This window comes from Pseudochaenichthys georgianus, chromosome 21, assembly GCF_902827115.2.
Source record: "Pseudochaenichthys georgianus chromosome 21, fPseGeo1.2, whole genome shotgun sequence".
In the NCBI taxonomy this organism is placed as follows: domain Eukaryota; kingdom Metazoa; phylum Chordata; class Actinopteri; order Perciformes; family Channichthyidae; genus Pseudochaenichthys; species Pseudochaenichthys georgianus.
The window spans coordinates 6,285,742-6,306,996 of record NC_047523.1 but is presented as its reverse complement, the minus strand read 5'-3'; the positions used below and the strand labels follow the sequence as shown (position 1 = coordinate 6,306,996).

At 43.8% G+C, this 21,255-nt stretch overlaps 1 protein-coding gene across 3 annotated transcripts in view; it reads right to left on the bottom strand.

Moving 5' to 3' along the window:
- Window positions 1-21,255, bottom strand: part of LOC117466574 (signal transducer and activator of transcription 1-alpha/beta-like) — a 41,264-nt gene that overhangs the window by 15,277 nt on the left and 4,732 nt on the right. Inside the window, exons 9-23 of one of the 3 annotated variants that reach the window (XM_034109901.2) lie at window positions 20,798-20,959; window positions 20,604-20,696; window positions 19,528-19,587; window positions 19,377-19,406; window positions 19,171-19,261; window positions 19,062-19,103; window positions 10,864-10,947; window positions 10,607-10,708; window positions 10,086-10,221; window positions 8,782-8,822; window positions 8,607-8,683; window positions 8,339-8,478; window positions 6,753-6,911; window positions 5,135-5,192; window positions 4,540-4,609 (exon numbers count right to left, since the gene is read on the bottom strand). In XM_034109901.2, the coding sequence (XP_033965792.1) occupies window positions 4,540-4,609; window positions 5,135-5,192; window positions 6,753-6,911; window positions 8,339-8,478; window positions 8,607-8,683; window positions 8,782-8,822; window positions 10,086-10,221; window positions 10,607-10,708; window positions 10,864-10,947; window positions 19,062-19,103; window positions 19,171-19,261; window positions 19,377-19,406; window positions 19,528-19,587; window positions 20,604-20,696; window positions 20,798-20,959 (1,345 nt within the window). Of the gene's footprint in view, window positions 1-4,539; window positions 4,610-5,134; window positions 5,193-6,752; window positions 6,933-8,338; window positions 8,479-8,606; window positions 8,684-8,781; window positions 8,823-10,085; window positions 10,222-10,606; window positions 10,709-10,863; window positions 10,948-19,061; window positions 19,104-19,170; window positions 19,262-19,376; window positions 19,407-19,527; window positions 19,588-20,603; window positions 20,697-20,797; window positions 20,960-21,255 lie in introns of all 3 variants that reach the window. The other 2 variants (XM_034109900.2, XM_034109903.2) reach the window with 2 other exon arrangements.

Genomic DNA, 21,255 nt, shown 5'->3' with positions numbered 1-21,255 from the left:
TATAAGGGTATTGACTTAGTGTGGTTTATCTTTTTGTCGCTGCTTTTAATTTAAACTGAGCTGTTGTGTTCATCAGTAAAGTGGAACTTCTGTGTGAACTATTCATATCTTAAACTGCACTGTAACTTTTTATTCATGTATTTTTTCTTTTAATGTTTCTTTTATTATCTTTTACTGTTTTTAAATGCCTTTGTCTGAATGTCTTTCATTTTTGTAAAGCACCTTGAATTGCCTTGTGTTGAAAGGTGCTATATAAATAAACTTGCCTTGCCTTGGTTACTCCATGTTTACTAGCTATAACATTAACGTTACATCACTCTTTTTCACTTCTTACTCAGTCAGCCAGAGTGCAGATATCACCATTAGATTCACAAACCTGAAACATCATCCATTTCTTCACTGCTGGTGATGACATTGTTGTCAGCTGCTGATACTGCTGCTGCTGCTGCAGCTTGTGGTGCCTGCTTCGATGAAAATAACTTTCTAATATCCATAACTTTATAGGCTATTAGCTTAAAACTTGTCAGGCACTAGGAAGGATCACTTCTTCTTCAGGGCAGGGAAGGCTACGCAGTACGCAGGCTAATGTCCCGCAGCGGCTGCCTCTCTGGTGGACTCCGGTACTGCACATTACTCCCGAGACATTTAAAAAAAATAAAAAATAAAACGTTTTCTTTTTTTTTTTTTAAGTGAAACATCCGGGGCTTTTCAGAAAACATCCGGGGCTTGAGCCCAAGTAGCCACCCCCTAGCGCCGCCTCTGTTACACACCTTCCGGCGCAGACTGAAAACTCATCTCTTTCGACTCCACTTCGAGCGATAGAATGACTAACAAAGAACTGCTAACGGAGCACTTGTATACTAATAAAGGACTGGCTTATCTAAAGCCAGTTGAGTGGCACTTGAAATGTTTGGCTCTATGAAACCTGATGTTCTTATATGATTCTGTTTTCTTCAAGGTTGTGTCTTCCTGGTCGAATGTACTTATTGTAAGTCGCTTTGGATAAAAGCGTCAGCTAAATGCAATGTAATGTAATGTAATGTAATCAGTCGTCCTGGTCCCTTTGCAGAAAAACAGCCCCAAAGCATGATGTTTCCACCCCCATGTTTCACAGTAGGCATGGTGTTCTTTGGATGCAACTCAGCATTCTTTCTCCTCCAAACACGTCTAGTTGAGTTTTTTCATCTGACCATATGACATTCTCCCAATCCTCTTCTGGATCATCTAAATCAGTGCTTCTCAAAGTGTGGTCCGCGGACCACTGGTGGTCCGTGAGCGCCCCCTAGTGGTCCGTGAGTATATTGGTAAAATTTCACATTTGAAATAAATAAATACATTTAAAGGTGGGGTAGGTAAGTTTGAGAAACCGGCTCGAGATCGCTAGAATTTGAAAATACACAACCGGAGAAAATCTGCCACTTCTTCACAGAGCCCCTCCTCCAACACACACATGACCAATGAGGGCACGAGATAAGTTTGTGCCCCGATGGAAGGCTGACAGGCAGGTAGGCCTGCCTGCCCGGTTGTACTTTTTACAGTATTACGGCTTCTACAGATGACATTTTTGTATGGATTTTTTGTCAAAGCACTTAAGATATTCATTGCTATCGGGATGTTAAGAGCATTCCATGGAATATAACAAAAAGTGTATCTCGAGCCGGTTTCTGAAACTTACCTACCCCACCTTTAAGTTTTTCGCACTCTCGCGGAAATATCTCCGCAATGGAGCGAGCTTAAGTTTCACTTTCGATTGCATGATATAGCCCAGATAAACACCTTCATCCCACACATGCTGCCACTTGTTTGTACCATTTTCAGGCGATTTGTAAAAAACGATGTGTTTTTGGATATTTGTGGAGTTAGGTGGTCCGCGAGTGTTTTTTTATTGGTTAAGTGGTCCTTTGTATGAAAAAGTTTGAGAAACACTGATCTAAATGCTCTCTAGCAAACTTCAGACGGGCCTGGACATGTACTGGCTTAAGCAGGGGGACACGTCTGGCACTGCAGGATTTGAGTCCCTGGCGGCGTAGTGTGTTAGTGATGGTAGCCTTTGTTACTTTGGTCCCAGCTCTCTGCAGGTCATTGACTAGGTCCCCCCGTGAGGTTCTGGGATTTTTGCTCACCGTTCTTGTGATCATTTTGACCCCATGGGGTGAGATCTTGCGTGGAGCCCCAGATCGAGCGAGATTATCAGTAGTCTTGTATGTCTTCCATTTTCTAATAATTGCTCCCACAGTTGATTTATTCACACCAAGCTGCTTACCTATTGCAGATTCAGTCTTCCCAGCCTGGTGCAGGTCTACCATTGTGTTTCTGGTGTCCTTTGACAGCTCTTTGGTCTTGGCCATAGTGGAGTTTGGAGTGTGAATGTTTGAGGTTGTGGACAGATGTCTTTTATACTGACAAACACGTGCCATTAATACAGTTAACGAGTGGAGGACAGAGGAGGCTCTTAAAGGAATGGTATGCTCATGACACTCATTTTTAAATAATTATCATCCGATAAAACAGACCAGTCTCTGCCAGTCTCTTTTTTTTTTTTTTAATCCGATGACATTATCAGTGATTTTAAACTGATTATATACCGAAATAACATCAACACGCCGCCATTTTCCGGACGTGACGTAAACCATGCGTTTGGTTTTCGAAGACACGTTGATCTCCATGTTATTTACTGTAGTTTCTCTCTTCAAATATGCCTCACTGTATCGCGAAATATTGCCACAATTCTGATAGGAACAATCCACGGAATGCTCGGTTCCATCTGTTGCCAAAAGGTAAGCGTAAGAAGTACATTCGGAGGCAGTGGCTAGCGAAATGTGGCCGGCCCGAACCGAAAGATTTACAGGCTCATGTATGCAGTGAACATTTCAAATTTCCGGACGACTACTCTGAGAGTATGATAAAACATAACATGGGATTTATGGAACAACCATTACTTAATACAACCATTACGATGCAGTACCATCGGTCTTTCTGGTGTCATCACCGACCAGGACACAAGTTCGGCCAGTTGAGAAATCGCCCTCTGCAAGTGTGAAGCGACGGAGGAGCAGAAGTAGTGCTCGGAGTAAGAATAAGGTATGTTATAGCGCATTTCCATTGCAGCGGCTAGCCCCGTTTTAACGTCCTTTAGCGTCCAGGCCAGGACAGTTTTTGGTGGCCTTTCCATATAGCGTAGTACCGGCTAGTGTGTATTTTCCCCCAGTTTTTTCCGGCCCCATAAAATCGTGATTCTATGGCCAGGGACAACGAAGCTGAGTATGCTAAACTAGAGAGGGAATCGCTAGCAAGGGTGGTACTACATGCATACATATAGTATCTTATATCATCTTCCCATTATACACACATGCATTTCCAAACATTTGGACTACCTATGTTGCAAATGTATTATCTTTTCAATTTACACACGGCATCTATTGCACGTCTGTCCGTCCTGGGAGAGGGATCCCTCCTCTGCTGCTCTCCCTGAGGTTTCTCCCATGTTCCCTTTAAACTGTGGGTTTTCTTCGGAAGTTTTTCCTTGTACGATGTGAGGGTCTACGGACAGAGGGTGTCATATTGTCATACTGATATGTATGGCTGAATTCCCCCATCCAATCTCTTCACATTGGTCAAAACTTGTTCCTCTGCTGACGAGTCCGAACTGAAATACTCCGCCATGTTTCCGTGTGTTGACAAAGTGAACGCATGGATGACGTCACGACCATCACGTGACTACTGAAAATGGCAAACATGGCGGCGGCCAGACGGAATATACAGGTCTTGATAAAAAAAGAGCTATAAAATCATTATTTACCGGGGAATATCGCTGATTTCTTCAGGGTATGGTTTAAACATAACGTTTCACTAAATAGTGAAGTTTTGATTAATTATCTAATGAGTGGACCATTCCTTTAAAGAAGAAGTTACAGGTCTGTGAGAGCCAGACATCTTGTTTGTTTGGAGGTGACCAAATACTTATTGTACCGAGGAATTTACCAATTAATTCATTAAAAATCCTACAATGTGATTTCCTGTATTCTTTCCCCCCATTCTGTCTCTCATAGTTGAAGTGTACCTAGGATGAAAATTACAGGCCTCATCTTTTTAAGTGGGAGAACTTGCACAATTGGTGGCTGACTGAATACTTTTTTGCCCCACTGTACATACAGACCCTTACAACCACTTATACACACAGACGCATACATAGATACAAATACGGCTCAGAAAAAAATTAAGCGACCACTCGTTTTCGTTAATCTCAATCTCTAAATGTAAGGCAGCCATTCCATTCCAGTTGAATTCCAACAGAGAGAAATGTTGTCAGTATTTTATAGAATAAAATAAAAAAAGATATATTTTACTAAAACACATACCTATAAATATTAATACCATAGAAACTAATAATGCTGCAGTGGTCTCTTGATTTTTTGCTGTATACACGCATTTAAAAAAGGTAATGGAAAAAAGAGAGATAACCGTAAATATATTTAAAAAATAACAGTAACGATGAATCAACCAATGCATGATGATGTAGTTTTAAACTTTTAAACCTACTTTTGTTTCTACGTCCATGTCCATGTCCGTAATGGGCTCCCTAGGTGGAGACGGAGGTGGTGTAGGGTTACTGTAAAATAAATCGAATGATTCACTATGACACTTCGACAATTTAGTTTAGGACATACATCCATAAAAAAATTATATTGTTTATATGTTTATAAAGCTTTTTGCATATTTTGGCATCTAATCTTCTCATTGATGGAGCAAGGCTAAATCCTTTATGTACAAAATACAAATAACACAATATTTTTTAAAAGCAGTAAACATTTGAATATTGTAAACTAATGTATGTATTCTAAGCATTAAAACAGAAAGTGATCCCTGTACAAAATATGTCAGTATAGTGTTGAATCGACAGAGAAATAGCACCGTTAGGTTATCATAAATGTTCACTGTTCCAGTTTACTCATAAGTTCCATTTACAAGTATAAGGCTACAGAGAGATAAGGCAGCAGTTAAAGAGTGTACAAGACCCAGAGACTATCTGTGAATCTGACTGCACGGTTTACACATTTTTCTTAAAATGTGATCCCAGAGTGGCTCCATACAATCCGGATTTAAAAAATAAAATAGAAATGGTTGTCTTACTTACTCTGAGAAATCCACCCTTTTTCTGGGAACGTACCCATCTCTGGCCCGTATTTTCTCTGCTGCATGAACACATGTGATCAGAGGTCATTACAGGTCTCATGTTCAATAAAGAATATGCAGAAACACGTGGGTTTGCTATCCTGGCTCCAAAATGGTGGAATGAGCTCCCCATTGAAATCAGGACAGCAGAAAGCTTACACACCTTCCGGCGCAGACTGAAAACTCATCTCTTTCGACTCCACTTCGAGCGATAGAATTACTAACAAAGAACTGCTAACAGAGCACTTATATACTAATAAAGGACTGGCTTATCTAAAGCCAGTTGAGTAGCACTTGAAATACTTGGCTCTATGAAACCTGATGTACTTATATGATTCTGTTTTCTTCAAGGTTGTGTCTTCCTGGTCGAATGTACTTATTGTAAGTCGCTTTGGATAAAAGCGTCAGCTAAATGCAATGTAATGTAATGTAATGAATATATATCACCCTCAGAATTTGAGAGTAATAATCCATCATTTTGCAAGGGGCACAATGTTAGAAGCTTTACTTTTTTCAACTGTTGCACAGAGTTGGAACTAACCAATGGCTATTATGTACGGCTAAGTTGAATACTCGATTCGGATTGGTTAATTTGGACATTCAGTGGTCTTCTCTTTTGTGATATCAGACTGCTGCTAAGCTAAGCAGATCGTTGCTAAGAAAAATACATTTATATAAAATAGTATTTTTTCCACAGAAAAGAAGAGAAAAAAAGGGGACATGAAGATAGACAGGAAGTAAACACTAAAGGGAACAGCAGAAGACAGACAGGAAGTACATACTAAAGGGAACAGCAGAAGAAGACAGACAGGAAGTAAACACTAAAGGGAACAGCAGAAGACAGACAGGAAGTACATACTAAAGGGAACAGCAGAAGAAGACAGACAGGAAGTAAACACTAAACACGAGGGACTACTGTGTATATCACCATTCAAACATCTTTTAAAAGTTGAACAAACCCCACACAGCTCAGTAAAGACTGTGAAATGTTGACTTTATTTGATAATTTCAGTAAAAACTACCGTTCATATTTCTCTTTTTGATTATAATACTGATGAACGTTCAAAACAAAGCACTTTGGCAACTTAGCACATACGTTTTAAAATGCTTAATAAGCACCGTAACTTTCATGATATCATTTCTCGGTCATAATCAGTTGTTTCCGTGAACAGCCGACTGTTGTGTGACGGCAAATGCTGCGGCTGCAATGCATTGTGGGGCAGCATTTTCTCCTCTCCTTTCATCAAGGGAGGTCCAGTGGTTCCTAAGCTAAAGGAGGTTATAAAGGAAGTTTCATCTAGAGAATTCGAACGGCACTTATCATGGCTGCCACTGAAGGACTTCCGGGTCATTTCACTCCATTAGGAAGGTTCCTAAGCTAAATGGACTATTCGACTTCAGCCCAGAAGAAGACAGACAGGAAATAAACACTAAAGGGAACAGCAGAAGAAGACAGACAGGAAGTAAACACCAACAGGAAGAAGGTATTGGCTCTGGCAGTGTTTAAAGACTGGTTAATGGTTAGTGTTCTTGGTAAATAAAGACATTTTGTTCTTAAACAGTAGCCATGGTAACAGTACCAGTGTTGGTGAAGTAGTGTCTAAAGGCGGTGTCTTTGGGGATGTCTGGGTACAGGTAGAGCAGGGGGTTGGTGTGTCTGCTCTTCCGGCCTCTCAGACTGTAAGTGTTGATATAGTCCGGCAGAGACCTCTTCTCCAGCTCGTCCTTGGTGTAGGGATCTATTGAATGCACAAAAGGTGCTGCAGGCGAACAACATACAGGAAGAGGACAGATATCTGAGTGTGAGAAATATCTTCATTCAGGATGGGACAGCCGACTGGAGTTTCAAGGTTTTGAGGAGGGGTTGTATGAGGAACTGATCATCTCTGACCCCAACCATCTCCTGAACAGTGAATATGTATTGTTACCACCAAATCGGAGATATAGGGTCCCACGATTGAATAGGGTCAGACTGGAGCACTGTTGCGCACAAGTCAATTCTTACAGTAAATACAGAGTTAGGTCCCAGATCTAATGTACGATAGAGGGTCTTGAACATGTTTCTCTTCAGTGATTGTGATGTTAGATGTCCGTTCCCTCCCTTGTATCTTGTCTTAAATATTTGTCCATGTTGATGTTTCAAATGGAGCTGCTGTGATGTGAACAATTTCAGACTCAATATGACAATAAAGTGTAATCTTATCATATGTTACCCAAAGCCAGTAGATGGCAAAGAAACAGACAGGAGTACCAGCATGGAGCTTTGTTAGTTCTGAGGGGAGGGGCGCAGCAGCAGAATGGATTTTAGACACCTCAAAAATGCAATCATGTTCATCAGGTTGCTTCGGATTCAACAAATCCGCATGATGACTACCTAATCGAGCAAGGCAGGGGTCAACCAGCAGATCCTTTGTTCTGGGAGGTAAAAGGATGGTTTTTCTCAATGCAGTCTGGTACTCCGAAGAGAGCATAGATAACGGCTTCAGTTCCTGTCAGAAAGGGCAGTCTGCAAGGTAAAGCTTTTGTAAATATTGTTTGGCTATTGCCTGCGGCCACAACATTGCATTGCTCTGCTTTTGTGATGTTACTCCTGTCTGCATCTATAAAGAGGTACAAGGAGGAAACATTTGTTGTAGGCCGACCCTGATCGTGGGTTTCCTCGACAAAAGGCCAATGAGTTTTCCATTGGATTGCAGAAAATACAATCTGGCAAACACAAGTTTATGATATTTTCACGTTATGTTCAGCAGGTTAATCGCCACATAACAATTCACTGTTAGAATTGTTCAATCATGAATGCAATCACCCGATGTAAAAATAACAAACTTTATCACAGTGACATGACTTGGTCACTAGTTAGCAACCGCCTTTTTTATGACACCTAGATGCTTCAGACATTCGCCAGTGGGGCATTTTCTAACATATATGATGTCTTAAATCAAAACATGTGAATCTTATATTAACAACAGACCTTATTTCAGGTATCTAACAAATCACTTATTTGAAATACCACTGACTTTGAGATGAGGGAACCCCAAAGGTCTAAAATGTTATCTCAATTCCAGGTTTACAACTCATTCCACTGGCTATGGAAAAGTACCTCATTCAAACTCACTTCAGACTTGTAGAGCCCTTTGGCTTTAAAGCTCCAAATGAACAAACATACCACCATTGGAGTTGTCGACCCAGCTGAAGCTGATGGCTCCATTTGTTCTGCTCTCGCTAAAGCGGAGCAGAAAGGTCCCGGTCCGTTTTTCCTTCAACAGTTCAGCTGTTCTTTCCCTGCTGATGAACCCCATGATGGACCTGAAGCCCACACACATAATATAACCAGAGCTCAGTTGATTGGGAAGCATGACGTGCTGGTATGTGGACCACTGCCTCATTATGAATGTGAATGAGCCAAACAGAAAGAAAGCGCTCAGATGACTTACCCATCCTGCCACAGATCAACCAAGTGTTTTTTGATCAGATCCAGGATTCCATCAATCCAGAGCCAGGCATTTTCATTCTGGAAAGCAAAAGTCAACATGTAAACACAAACAGTAAAGTTCTGGAGTTTGTAACTGTGTACAGCACAGCATAATCGGCACCTTGCTCAACACTCACCTTGGAGAACTTGCTCCAGTGAACTAGATCATCAGGATCATCTGTGAAGAAATGAAAAATGACAGAAGAAATATCATGAATATAACATGAACTCTGAAGTAGGGAAGTCCCGATCACCTTTTTTTGCTCCCGATCCGATTCCGATCATTTGATTTTGACAATCTGCCGATACTGATTTTTCCCGATCCGATCTTTATGCAATGCATTAAGAGAGAAAAAAGGTAACGGATAACGGCTGGTCATCCAACGCGATGAATTCAGCTATCTTGGCTGTTATTGTGTTGGCCTTTTCACTGTTCTGGGGCAGTTTCTCTTTCCTTTTAAAAGTCTCTGAAAGTGTTGGTTGTTTCAGTGCCGTTACCCGAGTGGCCGCTGTGTACTCGCCGTGTTGTTGTTGGTGTTTGTTTCTCGCGTATTAGATTGGTCGTGTTGAACGTAGCTCTGTTCTTTCCACCACGCGGAACCTCTGCCTTGCAAACATTGCATCTGGCTGTTACACTGCCTTCGCTTTCAATTTTATAATACTTCCAAACTCCTGACATTTTCTCTGTCCCGACTCCCGAGTCACCAGCTGAATGTGGCCTCTCGTTAGCTTACTGCTACTATTAGACACTGCGCCCACTCTGTTGCCAGATTTCAGAGAAATAAGCAACCAGGTCTATGAAAACAAGCCCAAAGAAAGCAACACATACATGATGTTGTGTAATTTTAAACCAAAACTAAGTCCTCAGGATGACTTTAAGACGTGAACATGGTCATTTTTGTTTTGTAACATTAAATAATAATAAAAAAAATTATAAAAAAAAAAAAAAATCCCGATCCCCGATTTTTTGAAAATCACGTGATCGGATCGGAACATCTCTACTCTGAAGTAGAGAAATGGTTTATCCAATCACGCTTTGATTCAATAACCATAATAGATTTGCTTAAAAAAAACACAATCTTAAATCCTACAGATAACAATGCTTTTAATCGTTACTTTTTTATACAGACATAGAGGCGCTTGGTTAGCTCGTCTTTGTGACATGCTAGGCTAACTTGCTTATGGCTATGCAGTAACAAAAACACAAGTGGAGTTGTATCCTCATATAACTCAGCAAGAACATGAATAAGCATATTTCCCAAATTGCATATCTATTGTAATACTTTACTTGGAAGCTCACAAAAAACGCAGTCCCAAATGCCGATCCAAAGAAAAGCTACATTTTCTGACAAGTTCAGAATAGAGGTACACTCTCTTTTAGCAGGCTATCATTAGGATTTGACAGGGTTCAGTTCTGTGGAATACACGCTCAAACACTCACCCACAATCTTGTCTCTTAGCATGGAGAGCTGGTTTTCGTCGAGCTCCCGCTTGCCAGTGCACACAAACTGCCAGCTGAGAACCTGGGACAGCTGCTCCCATGTGAGGGGAGGAGGGTCCACAAACAACTGCAGGTTCTGCAGAACAAAGGCACACACTTAGAACGTGATTTAAGACCAAACTATGGATTAACAATCAACAAGACAATGGTTGAAACAGTGAAGATGACCCAGAAACTAGCGTCACCAGGGCCCCCTCTATAAAAAGCAATGGGATTTTTCCGTTACATTTGGAATATTGAAGAAAATAAGATCTTTGGCAAACACATGTTTATGATACTTACACATTTTGTTCAGCAAGATAATTTCAGCATATTAACACCTCTTTTACAAATGTTCAAGCATAAAATGTAATCGGCTGAAGTAAAAGGTAACGTTAGGACGACATTTTCATGTATTTTCATTATCATGCAGCAAAAACAATATATTTTAAATGTTTTGGTGCTGAGGAGTGTGTTTTTACCCTGGAGTCACCGGTGGACAGCATGTTGTTCCACATGATGGAGGCCCAGGCGCTGGAGACCTGCGTGGTAGCGGAGATGACAACCACAGGCAGAGTGCTGGCCTGGCCCAACACAGCAGCAGAAGACATTAAAGAAACTGCCTCACTACTGCCATTTTCCTCTCCAATAGTTCCATCTTTTAAATATATGTTATCTTATAGTTCGGCCGCAAACAGAAATGTAAGGGCCTCTGATCAGAATGGAAGAGTTTACTCACCTCAATGTTGAGTTCCAGGCCAACATGGCGGAACTCTGTCACGAACTTAATGATGTGGAGTTCTTCAGTGACTGCCAGGCGACTCTAAAGGAGAAACAGATCTATCAATATATAGGTGTTATTGATATGTGATGTTGTTCTGCACAAATGTGGAGGGAGTATGTGGGAGAGAAACTCCCTCAGAAGGGAACACAGGGATTTTTAGCCATTGATACCATGCACAAAAACCTATATAACAATTAGTGTAAATAATATCCTGCTTTATATTGTGTCTAAAGCCTTTCAATCGTGTTTTATTGTCAGAGTTAATAGATTTGTTATCTTCCCGGTCTACTGTATATTTTCTACTTTTGAATGCCATTTTACTTCTATTGTGAGATGTTTAATTTCTAGAATTGTTTATTTCTACTCTTTAATTTCTACTTATGTGCAATGCCTTGTTTTGTTTTTTTTGCTGCTGCTGCAACGCAAACATTTTCCAAATTACCTCTTATCTTTATCTTATAACACACTACAGGAAAGGGAAAACCACACAAAGCTGAATAGGGCCCCTTAAATATCAGCAAGTTAGCATTACCATTGTTAACATGTAAGCACCACTTTGCTTAAGTAGTGCCTTGGCATGGCTGCCATCTTGTTTGGACACTTGACGGAGGGTGTTTCTCAATCTCGAGTAAAGCTGCCCCAGAGCCAAGGCCGGATTAACCATATGGGCAACCTGGGCAAGTGCCCAGGGGCCCTTGAGCAAAGAGGGCCCTCAGTGACAAGATAAATAAAAAAATAAAAAAAGCTTGTCTTTTTTGGGCACAACCTCACTCATCATACATTGTTTTAAATGGCACTCACTCTGCACCATAAATAACTAGGGATATAACGATACCAAAAACTCACAGTACGATAATATTGCGATAACAAGTCCACGGTACGGTATTTATCGCGATATTGAATAATAAAGGGGAAAAAGAAAAAAGTATTTTTTTTTCAATAAAAAATGTTTTTACTCGTAAAATGTTTCTTTATTAAATAATAAATCTGACAGGACATTTAATAATCAGACCCTGCAATAAAATAAAAATGTTTTAAGTTTTTCAAGTAACTCAGCTCAAACTCACTAGTCACTCACTCAGCATCATCAGACGGGTTTTTAGGAATATGAGAATGTCCACATTTCCAGGTATTTATAAGTTGGGATGTTTGGGCATTTACAATATCCCCTGCACTGGAAAAAACTCTCTCGCTTGGTATTGATGTTGCTGGGACAGCAGTGGTCGCGTTAACCGAATATTTTATTTAACAATGACGGAAAAGAACCAGCACCTTACCGTGGTAGAGAGGTTTGTGTGCCCTGATGAACCTGGGGGCTGTGTTGTCTGGAACCTTGTGTTCCTGGTAGGGTCTCCCATGGCAAATTGGTCTCAGGCAAGGGGCCAGACTAAGATTGGTTCAAAAGACCTCATGAAAGGAAAAACAAGAAGTGAGGATACCCGGCCCGGAGGAAGCCCGGGGTCCCCTTCTGGAGCCAGGCCCAGAAGGAGGACTCGTCGGCGAGCGTCTGGTGGCCGGGCTTGCCACGGAGCCCGGCCGGGCCCAGCCCGAAAAGGCAACGTGGGCAACACCTCCGCTTCTCTGTCCCGCGGGCCCACCACCTACGGGAAACATCGATGGGGTCGGGTGCGCTGCCAGACGGGTGGCAGTGAAAGCGGAGGGTCTCGACGGACCAGACCCGGGCGGCAGAAGCTGGCTTTGGGGACGTGGAACGTCACCTCTCTGGGGGGGAAGGAGCCGGAGCTTGTGCGGGAGGTGGAGCGGTACCAGTTGGATCTGGTTGGGCTCACCTCTACGCACAGCGTCGGCTCTGGAACCTTACTTCTGGATAGGGGTTGGACTCTATTCTTCTCCGGAGTTGCTCAAGGTGTGAGGCGCCGGGCGGGTGTGGGGATACTCACAAGTCCCCGGTTAGGTGCTTCGTTGTTGGAGTTTACCCCAGTGGACGAGAGGGTCGCCTCCCTACGCCTGCGGGTTATGGGGGGGAAAACTCTGACTGTTGTGTGTGCTTATGCACCCAACAGCAGTTCAGAGTATTCGGCCTTCTTGGAGACCCTGGAAAGAGTCCTGTATGGGGCTCCTGAAGGGGACTCCTTAGTCTTGCTGGGAGACTTCAACGCACATGTGGGCAATGATGGAGACACTTGGAGGGGCGTGATTGGGAGGAACGGCCCCCCTGATCTGAACCGGAGTGGTGGTTTGTTACTGGACTTCTGTGCTAGTCATGGATTGGCCATAACAAACACCATGTTCGAACATAAGGATGCTCATAAGTGTACGTGGTACCAGAGCACCCTAGGCAGAAGGTCCATGATCGATTTCGTTATCGTATCATCGGACCTGAGGCCGTATGTTTTGGACACTCGGGTAAAGAGAGGGGCGGAGTTGTCAACTGATCACCATCTGGTGGTGAGTTGGGTCGAGTGGCGGGGGAAGCCTCTGGATAGACCTGGTAAGCCCAAACGTGTAGTTCGGGTGAACTGGGAACGTCTGGAGGAGGCCCAAGTTCAGGAGGCCTTCAACTCACACCTCCGGTGGAGCTTTTCGGGCATTCCTGTGGAGGTTGGGGACATTGAACCAGAGTGGTCGGTGTTCAAAGCCTCTATTGCCGAAGCCGCGGTGGGGAGCTGTGGTCTCAAGGTCTTAGGTGCCTCAAGGGGCGGTAACCCTCGAACCTCCTGGTGGACACCGGTGGTCAGGGAAGCCGTCCGACTGAAGAAGGAGGCCTTCAGGGATTTGTTATCCCGGGGGACTCCCGAAGCAGTTGCAAGGTACCGACAGGCCCGAAGGGCAGCAGCCTCATCCGTGGCCGAGGCAAAGCAGCGGGTGTGGGAGAAGTTCGGAGAAGACATGGAGAAGGACTTTCGGGCGGCACCAAAGTTGTTCTGGAAAACTGTCCGACACCTCAGGAGGGGGAAGCAGGGAACCATCCAAGCTGTGTACAGTAAGGATGGGACGTTGTTGACCTCAACTGATGGAGTGTTGGGACGTTGGAAGGAACACTTTGAGGAACTCCTGAACCCGACAACTCCGCCCTCTATGTTAGAGGCAGAGCTGGAGTATGACGGGGGATCAACGCCAATCTCCCGGGGGGAGGTCACTGAGGTCGTCAAACAACTCCACAGTGGCAAAGCCCCGGGGGTGGATGAGATCCGCCCGGAAATGCTGAAGGCTCTGGGTGTTGAGGGACTGTCATGGTTGACACGTCTCATCAACGTTGCGTGGAAGTCGGAAACGGTACCGAAGGAGTGGCAGACCGGGGTGGTGGTCCCCCTTTTCAAAAAGGGGGATCAGAGGGTGTGTGCCAATTACAGAGGCATCACACTACTCAGCCTCCCCGGGAAAGTTTACTCCAAGGTACTCGAAAGGAGGGTCAGGCCGATTGTCGAACCTCAGATTGAGGAGGAACAATGCGGATTCCGTCCTGGTCGTGGAACGACGGATCAGCTTTTTACTCTCGCAAGGATCCTGGAGGGGGCCTGGGAGTACGCTTATCCGGTCTACATGTGTTTTGTAGACTTGGAGAAGGCGTATGACCGGGTTCCCAGGGAGTTACTGTGGGAGGTGCTGCGGGAGTATGGGGTGAGGGGGTCTCTACTCAGGGCCATCCAATCTCTGTACTCCCAAAGCGAGAGCTGTGTCCGGGTCCTCGGCAGTAAGTCGGACCCATTTCCGGTGAGGGTTGGCCTCCGCCAGGGCTGCGCTTTGTCACCAATCCTGTTTGTAATATACATGGATCGGATTTCGAGGCGTAGTCGTGGGGGGGGGGGGTCTGCAGTTCGGTGGACTAAGGATTGCACCACTGCTTTTTGCAGATGATGTGGTTCTGATGGCTTCAGCACTCACTGGATCGGTTCGCAACCGAGTGTGAAGCGGCTGGGATGAGGATCAGCACCTCCAAATCTGAGGCCATGGTTCTCAGCAGGAAACCGATGGACTGTCCACTCCAAGTAGGGAATGAGTCCTTACCCCAAGTGAAGGAGTTCAAGTATCTCGGGGTCTTGTTCTCGAGTGAGGGATCAATGGAGCGTGAGATGGGCCGGAGAATCGGAGCAGCGGGAGCGGTATTGCAGTCGCTTTACCGCACCGTTGTGACGAAAAGGGAGCTGAGCCGGAAGGCAAAGCTCTCTGTCTACCGGGCCATTTTCGTTCCTACCCTCACCTATGGTCATGAAGGATGGGTCATGACCGAAAGAACGAGATCGCGGATACAAGCGGCCGAGATGGGTTTCCTCCGCCAGGTGGCTGGTGTCTCCCTTAGAGATAAGGTGAGAAGTTCGGTCATCAGGGAGGGACTCGGAGTTGAGCCGCTCCTCCTTCGCGTCGAAAGAAGCCAGTTGAGGTGGTTCGGGCACCTAGTTAGGATGCCACCTGGGCGCCTCCCTAGGGAGGTGTTCCAGGCACGTCCAGCTGGGAAGAGACCAAGGGGTAGACCTAGGACCAGGTGGAGGGATTATATCTCTTCGCTGGCCTGGGAGCGCCTTGGGATCCCCCAGTCAGAGCTGGTTGATGTCGCCAGGGAAAAGAAAGTTTGGGGCTCTCTGCTGGAACTGCTACCCCCGCGACCCGACCACGGATAAGCGGGAGAAGATGGATGGATGGATGGAAAAATCTGAAAGCAGTCTGTCATTTTGACGGATTAGAACAAACTCGAAACAGCGCCAACGTTTCCCCGCAGCGAGGCTCTGGTGTTATGCCGTGTTATGCATGCCCTCCAAAAGGAAATGATATGGTTTCCAAACCGTACAGATCAATACATGTCTGAGAGGTTTTGCTTTACGCTGTGCGCGCTCCCGCGAGGTGCATGCACACACGGCATAACACCGCCCCGCCCGTTGACAGTTCACGAGCGTGCTCTCTCGTGAACTGTTCAGACCCGACGGGTAATAAGGGATTATGACGGACATTTTACGATCCTGTCCGTCAAAATGACAGACAGCGAAAAAGTCTAACGCCACCTCAGTGGGACGGAGAGATATGCTTTGGCCATGGGTGACAACAGCGGGTCAAACTGTGCATTGTCTCTCCACCACTTTAAAAGAGAGTGGCGGCTGCATCAATAAATAGCTTTTTCAAAAAAGCAAAAAGTGACGAAATAGGCCAGCAACCACAGCAAGGAACGGTGGCGGCGGTCACGGAGGATGTTGTTGAGCTAGCGAGCAATGTTAGCCTTGAGCCTTGGATTTTGATGACCTGCGTCCCTGCTTTTGACAAATAAGTGTGCGATTTGACATGCCAGATTGACTGAAAATTCTAAATATTGGTCATGTTGGTAGGTATGGGTAGGCGTGGTGTTACTTGTTGGTACGTGGGTTGGGGGCAGAGGCGGACTGGCCATTGGGAATACCGGGAGTTTTCCCGGTGGGCCGGTGCTGTACGTGGGCCGGAGGGCCGCTCGGATTTTAAAAAAAATACAATACGATGCCGCGCCTTAAGTGGGCCTGTCTGTCAATTAGTGTTAATTTCGTTGACTAAAACTATGACGAAATATGTTCGTCAACGACCTTTTTTTCCATGACGAAAACGAGACGGCACCGAAATCATCATGCAATATCGTTGACGTAAAGTAACGAGACGAACATGTAGTTTACTAAATAAAAACTATGCAAAAATCTCCCTTTACTTTTGTTGACGAAAAATGAGGAGACAAAATATTATCAAAGATAACGTTACATCTCTGATAGTCAGTTGTTCTCCCAGTAGTTCCATTTCCGGTGCTGCGGCAGGGCAGCAGCTGTGTGTCTGTGGTGCGCGCGGCGGTAGATTTGAATTACACCGGGCAGCGGCAACATATGAACCGTCAGGAAGACTCGGGTCTAACTCATGGTCTAACTAACCTTATTTAACAGAAAATAAAGTGGCAACAACAGGGCTTGGGAGCAGTGGTCGCACTCGCGTTAACCGAATACCCCCCCGGTCAGCGCGAGTGATTGATAAATTGTGCACTCGACGGATAATAATGGATTATGACGGAAATGTTACGATCCTGTCCGTCAAAATGACTGACAACGAAAAAGTCTAAAGCTACCACTGCTTGGGAGAAAGAAACAACGTCATATTTGGGCCCATTTTCGCTACAATGAGGCGGAGAAAAAAAAAGCTAATGCATTGTTTTATCAGAAGGGAAGCAATGTGGCCATAACACAGAAAACACCACAAACCTGACCAGATACTCTCTGTAAAGCTGCATTCTTAATCATTCAACCTGTGTTTTTCATCAAATAAGGAAAAGATATAATCTTATTGTGAAATACGTTTGACTAAAATGACAAATTATTGGTTTTGGCTAGACTAGTTTGACTGAAATGTTCTATATAATCTGATGACTAAAATAAGACTAAAATGCTCAGACTTTTAGTCGACTAAAACTTGACTAAATAAAAACAGGATGAAGGTGACTAAATATGACTAAAACTAAAAAAGGAAATTTAACACAGGACTAAGACTAAAACTAAATAAAAAAATAGCTGACGAAATTAACACTACTGTCAATTAATCCCCGGGCCACTTTTTCACCCCAGCCCGCCACTGGTTGGGGGGGGCCCATGAGCGCTCAGTGCCCAGGGGCCCCTGGAGGTACTAATGACCAGAGCCACTATTTCAAACATACTATGTCATCGAGTGCTGCCGAAGGACTGTTCCAATGTGCAGCATACTTGGAATTCTACCGAGCCCGGCGTACTTCGTAGCGAGAAATTTCCAGGCTGCACATGTGTAGACTCCGGTCTTAAAATCCCCACAATGCTTTGCGCACGGACCAGTTTCCTCAAATCTGTGGCAGAAAATGTAAGGCGGGGCCTCTCATATGACGCACACTTGCTCGCCTGTTCCACTCTCCGTTTTACGAATGCCAGGAAGTATTCTTGCCTCGCTTCTGAAGCAAGTGACTCGGAAGACATGTGCTACCAAGCAAGCATACTCGACATTGAGAAACACCCATTATCTTTATATTAATGCTGTAAAAATTATCGCGTTAACGGCGGTAATTTTTTTTTTAATTAATTGCATTAAAATATTTAACGCATTTAACGCATGTGCAGAATGGCCAGCCCCATACCATACCATACCACCAGTGGCAGCGCCAGGGTATGGCTGGGTATGGCTGGGGTAGGCTCTATGGGTAGGCTACACCCATACCAAGAAATGGCTTAGCCCCACCATAAAAAATTATGTTAAAGTAAGCAAAATAAAGTCCGCCAACTCGCGCCGAGTAAATTGCACAGAAAGCAGTTAGTAAGATTGATTTCAGTAGCCACTTGTCTGGAAATACCGAAGACCAGAAACGGTTTTGAAAACTTTCGTCACACTGATCGTCTTCTCAATAGAACATCTTTGATAATGTCTTCTGGCCAATCAGAATCAAGATAACGGCGTGGTGTTGTTGCAGGAAGTCCCAACAGAGAATACTTTTGCTGTAGTACAGGTAACACATAACTGGTACGCAGGTTATGTGCGTAATCTGAAATGCGTACCGTCACTTGTGTCACAAAGCGCATTTGCGTACCGACGTACTTGTGAAGCTTTTCCAGAAGGCGGTTAGATCACTGGACGACAGAGTCGGTCTCCGTGTGCACAGACAGGGCTTCTGTTAACGTCGGTCTGTACAACGGAACTGTGCCAAAACTACGCCAACCGGCTGCGGAGGGAGACTCCCCCCTTCACTGGAGAACTGCGCTAAAACAGCTGATCACAACGTTCACACTGTGGTCACGAAGTACTCCACTAGTCCCGTCCCCCCCCCCGTCGACTTTCCTGAAGTACTCCCCCGTTGATAGAAATCAACAGGTAATGAATTAAGACCCCACGGTTTGATGATTGATAGGGGCTCTCTTTCATTTTGACACAGACATTTTTTACAAGAAACATGTTAAATGGATATATCCGCCTTCTTTCATTTATCTTTCCATTCCCACAACAATATACATAAAGAAATTACATATTTTGGACATAGTTTGAATGGTGACTAATCATGATTAATTAATTTTTAAGCTGTGATTAATCAGATAAAAAATTGTAATCGTTTGACAGCCCTACTTTATATACTTTTTTTTCATTTGACCTTTTCAGCAGATAGATAAACTTTAGCATTTATTATAAGTAGTAGTGACGTTAGTACAAACGACGGTTGTTAAAATTGTAATGTCTCATCTTACCTCAATTGATCCTTTCGTTCTTCCTTTGATTTCCTTGAGAGACTGAAAAAAAGAGAACTTTTAAAATCTTTAAAAGTTCACCAGTTAACCAGTTGGAAGAGCTTCTTACCATGTGACTAAATTCTGTCACCAAGTCTCCATTGGGCGAGTCCACGTCCAACACTTTACACTCATCGCTGTTGAAGTCGAAGTGACGGAACCTACAACGACATCAGGCTAGAGTCTGTCTACGTCCAACAATGTGTGAAGAGTTTAAAGAAACAATTCATCAATTTATATATAAAATGTTCAATTGTTTTGGTACCCTCTACTTACCATTTAACCGTTTTGACTTCTTCAACATCCCTAATTTTCAGGGAGAACAATATGCAAAAAGATTGATAAGAAAATAACAGGTAAAGGGTTTTCTTCATTATAAATAATACTGCATTATATTAATATCTCAGACCAGTTTTCTTTGACTTACTTGTCAAATACAGGTTTGACTTTGAGCAGGCACTTGAATTCCGGAAGGTTTGCCAAGAACCTGAAAAGACATAAAAAAACTAAAATACTAATGAAGAATGATCTTCAAAAAAAAGAAATTGCTGTGAATCCAGGATGACGTCGCTGCCGTCTACTAAAAAAGGAGCAAGTTTAGTGTTTTATTCTGAAAATGTTAACGTTGCTTTATTGTCACAAACACATCTCATCACAACTCTGTGATGGCTTGTTGTTTCATGACTAGCATAGAAATAAAAATCTGTTCCCACATGAACAGACGCTCTCTCAGTGGGTATAGTGGCTGGTTCTAAAGTAGTATCTTCTGCCCATTCTTTGGTCATCTTCTTATTTGTTCATTCTTTCTTTTCTTCTTTTTAAATCGCCCTCCCATCCACTGGCAAACACTCACAATAACTCAACCCAAGAGAGTGCAGAAACAAGTCCTAAAACCCAGAAATAACTTAGCATTTTACCACTTCTGGTTCTCTCGTTCAACGGTTTGTTGAATGTGTTAAAATGTAGTTAAAAGCCTGAAATAAGGTCTGTGGTTAAAACAAGCCTAATAGATTTTCGCACTTTGCCCTCGGACATAAAATACGTCAGTAAATACCTCACCTGTGAATGTCCAAAGCTTCTACGTGTTATAAAAACGGCGTAACAAGTATAAACAAGTAACTCAAATAAACGTCAGCCTTCAGCTTAGCAATTGTGATGCGCAGCCATGTGACTGTGATGTAGTTTGTTTATAGCCTAGCATCAGCCATTTACTTCTGGCGATTGCATTTACGCTTCAAAAATCACAAAGCGGTGTTATTATGAGGCGATTATCCTGCTGAACAAAGCGTGATACGAATGAATGTGTGTTTGTCACAGAGCTTATTTTCTGCAATAAACTGAAATGCAAAATTCCCATTCGATGTTGTGGAGGGACCCCTTTGCGACGCTCACTTCCTTGGCGGCCTACACAAATACGCCATCACTCCACCCAAATCATGTTGTCTTGTTTGCTTTGCCCCGTCATGTTATTCCTGTGATGTCACCCAATGCATGCAGCCTTACCTCACTCTCACGGAGAAGCGCACCCCGGTCTTCAGTATCAGAGGTCGTTGTGGTAATCTCAACATGATCGGCTGTTTCTCAACCACCAGAGCACTGCAGAGCAAGACCCCAACGAAAAGTGTCAGAAATATGAAAGTGCATGCTTCAGTCTGTGTGTGTGAATGACACAAAAGAGTCCAGGAGCCGTGACTCACTTTGCAAGTAGTTGTGTGAACAAGGACAGTGTTTGGTTCTCAATTATTGCCATGAGGCCAGGCAGGTTGGAGGCATCGGTGCTGCCGGGTGTGTTGTTCTGCTCTTTCAGTTTCTGCAGCTGTTCGCGCACTCCCAGTAGCACCTCGGCCACAGCTGTGAACCTGCACAGGCAGAATAAGCACACACAAGTTGTCATCTGGGGTGTAGGGCCGCTGGTACCAACCACAACTATGACAGGCAGGCAGTGCATGGTTAAGTCGTGATGGTTGATCGAGCTTTAAATGATGCTTACAGCTTCTGATTGCCACAGTTGTTCAAATATATAAAAACATCTTCTTGTGTTCATTAAATTGTTGTAGAATTGTAGAAGGACTGTTCTCTTTGGAGGAACCTGGAATATTGTTGACATGCAGCTGGATCCATATTTATTTTCTTTTTATACATATTCACGTTATCA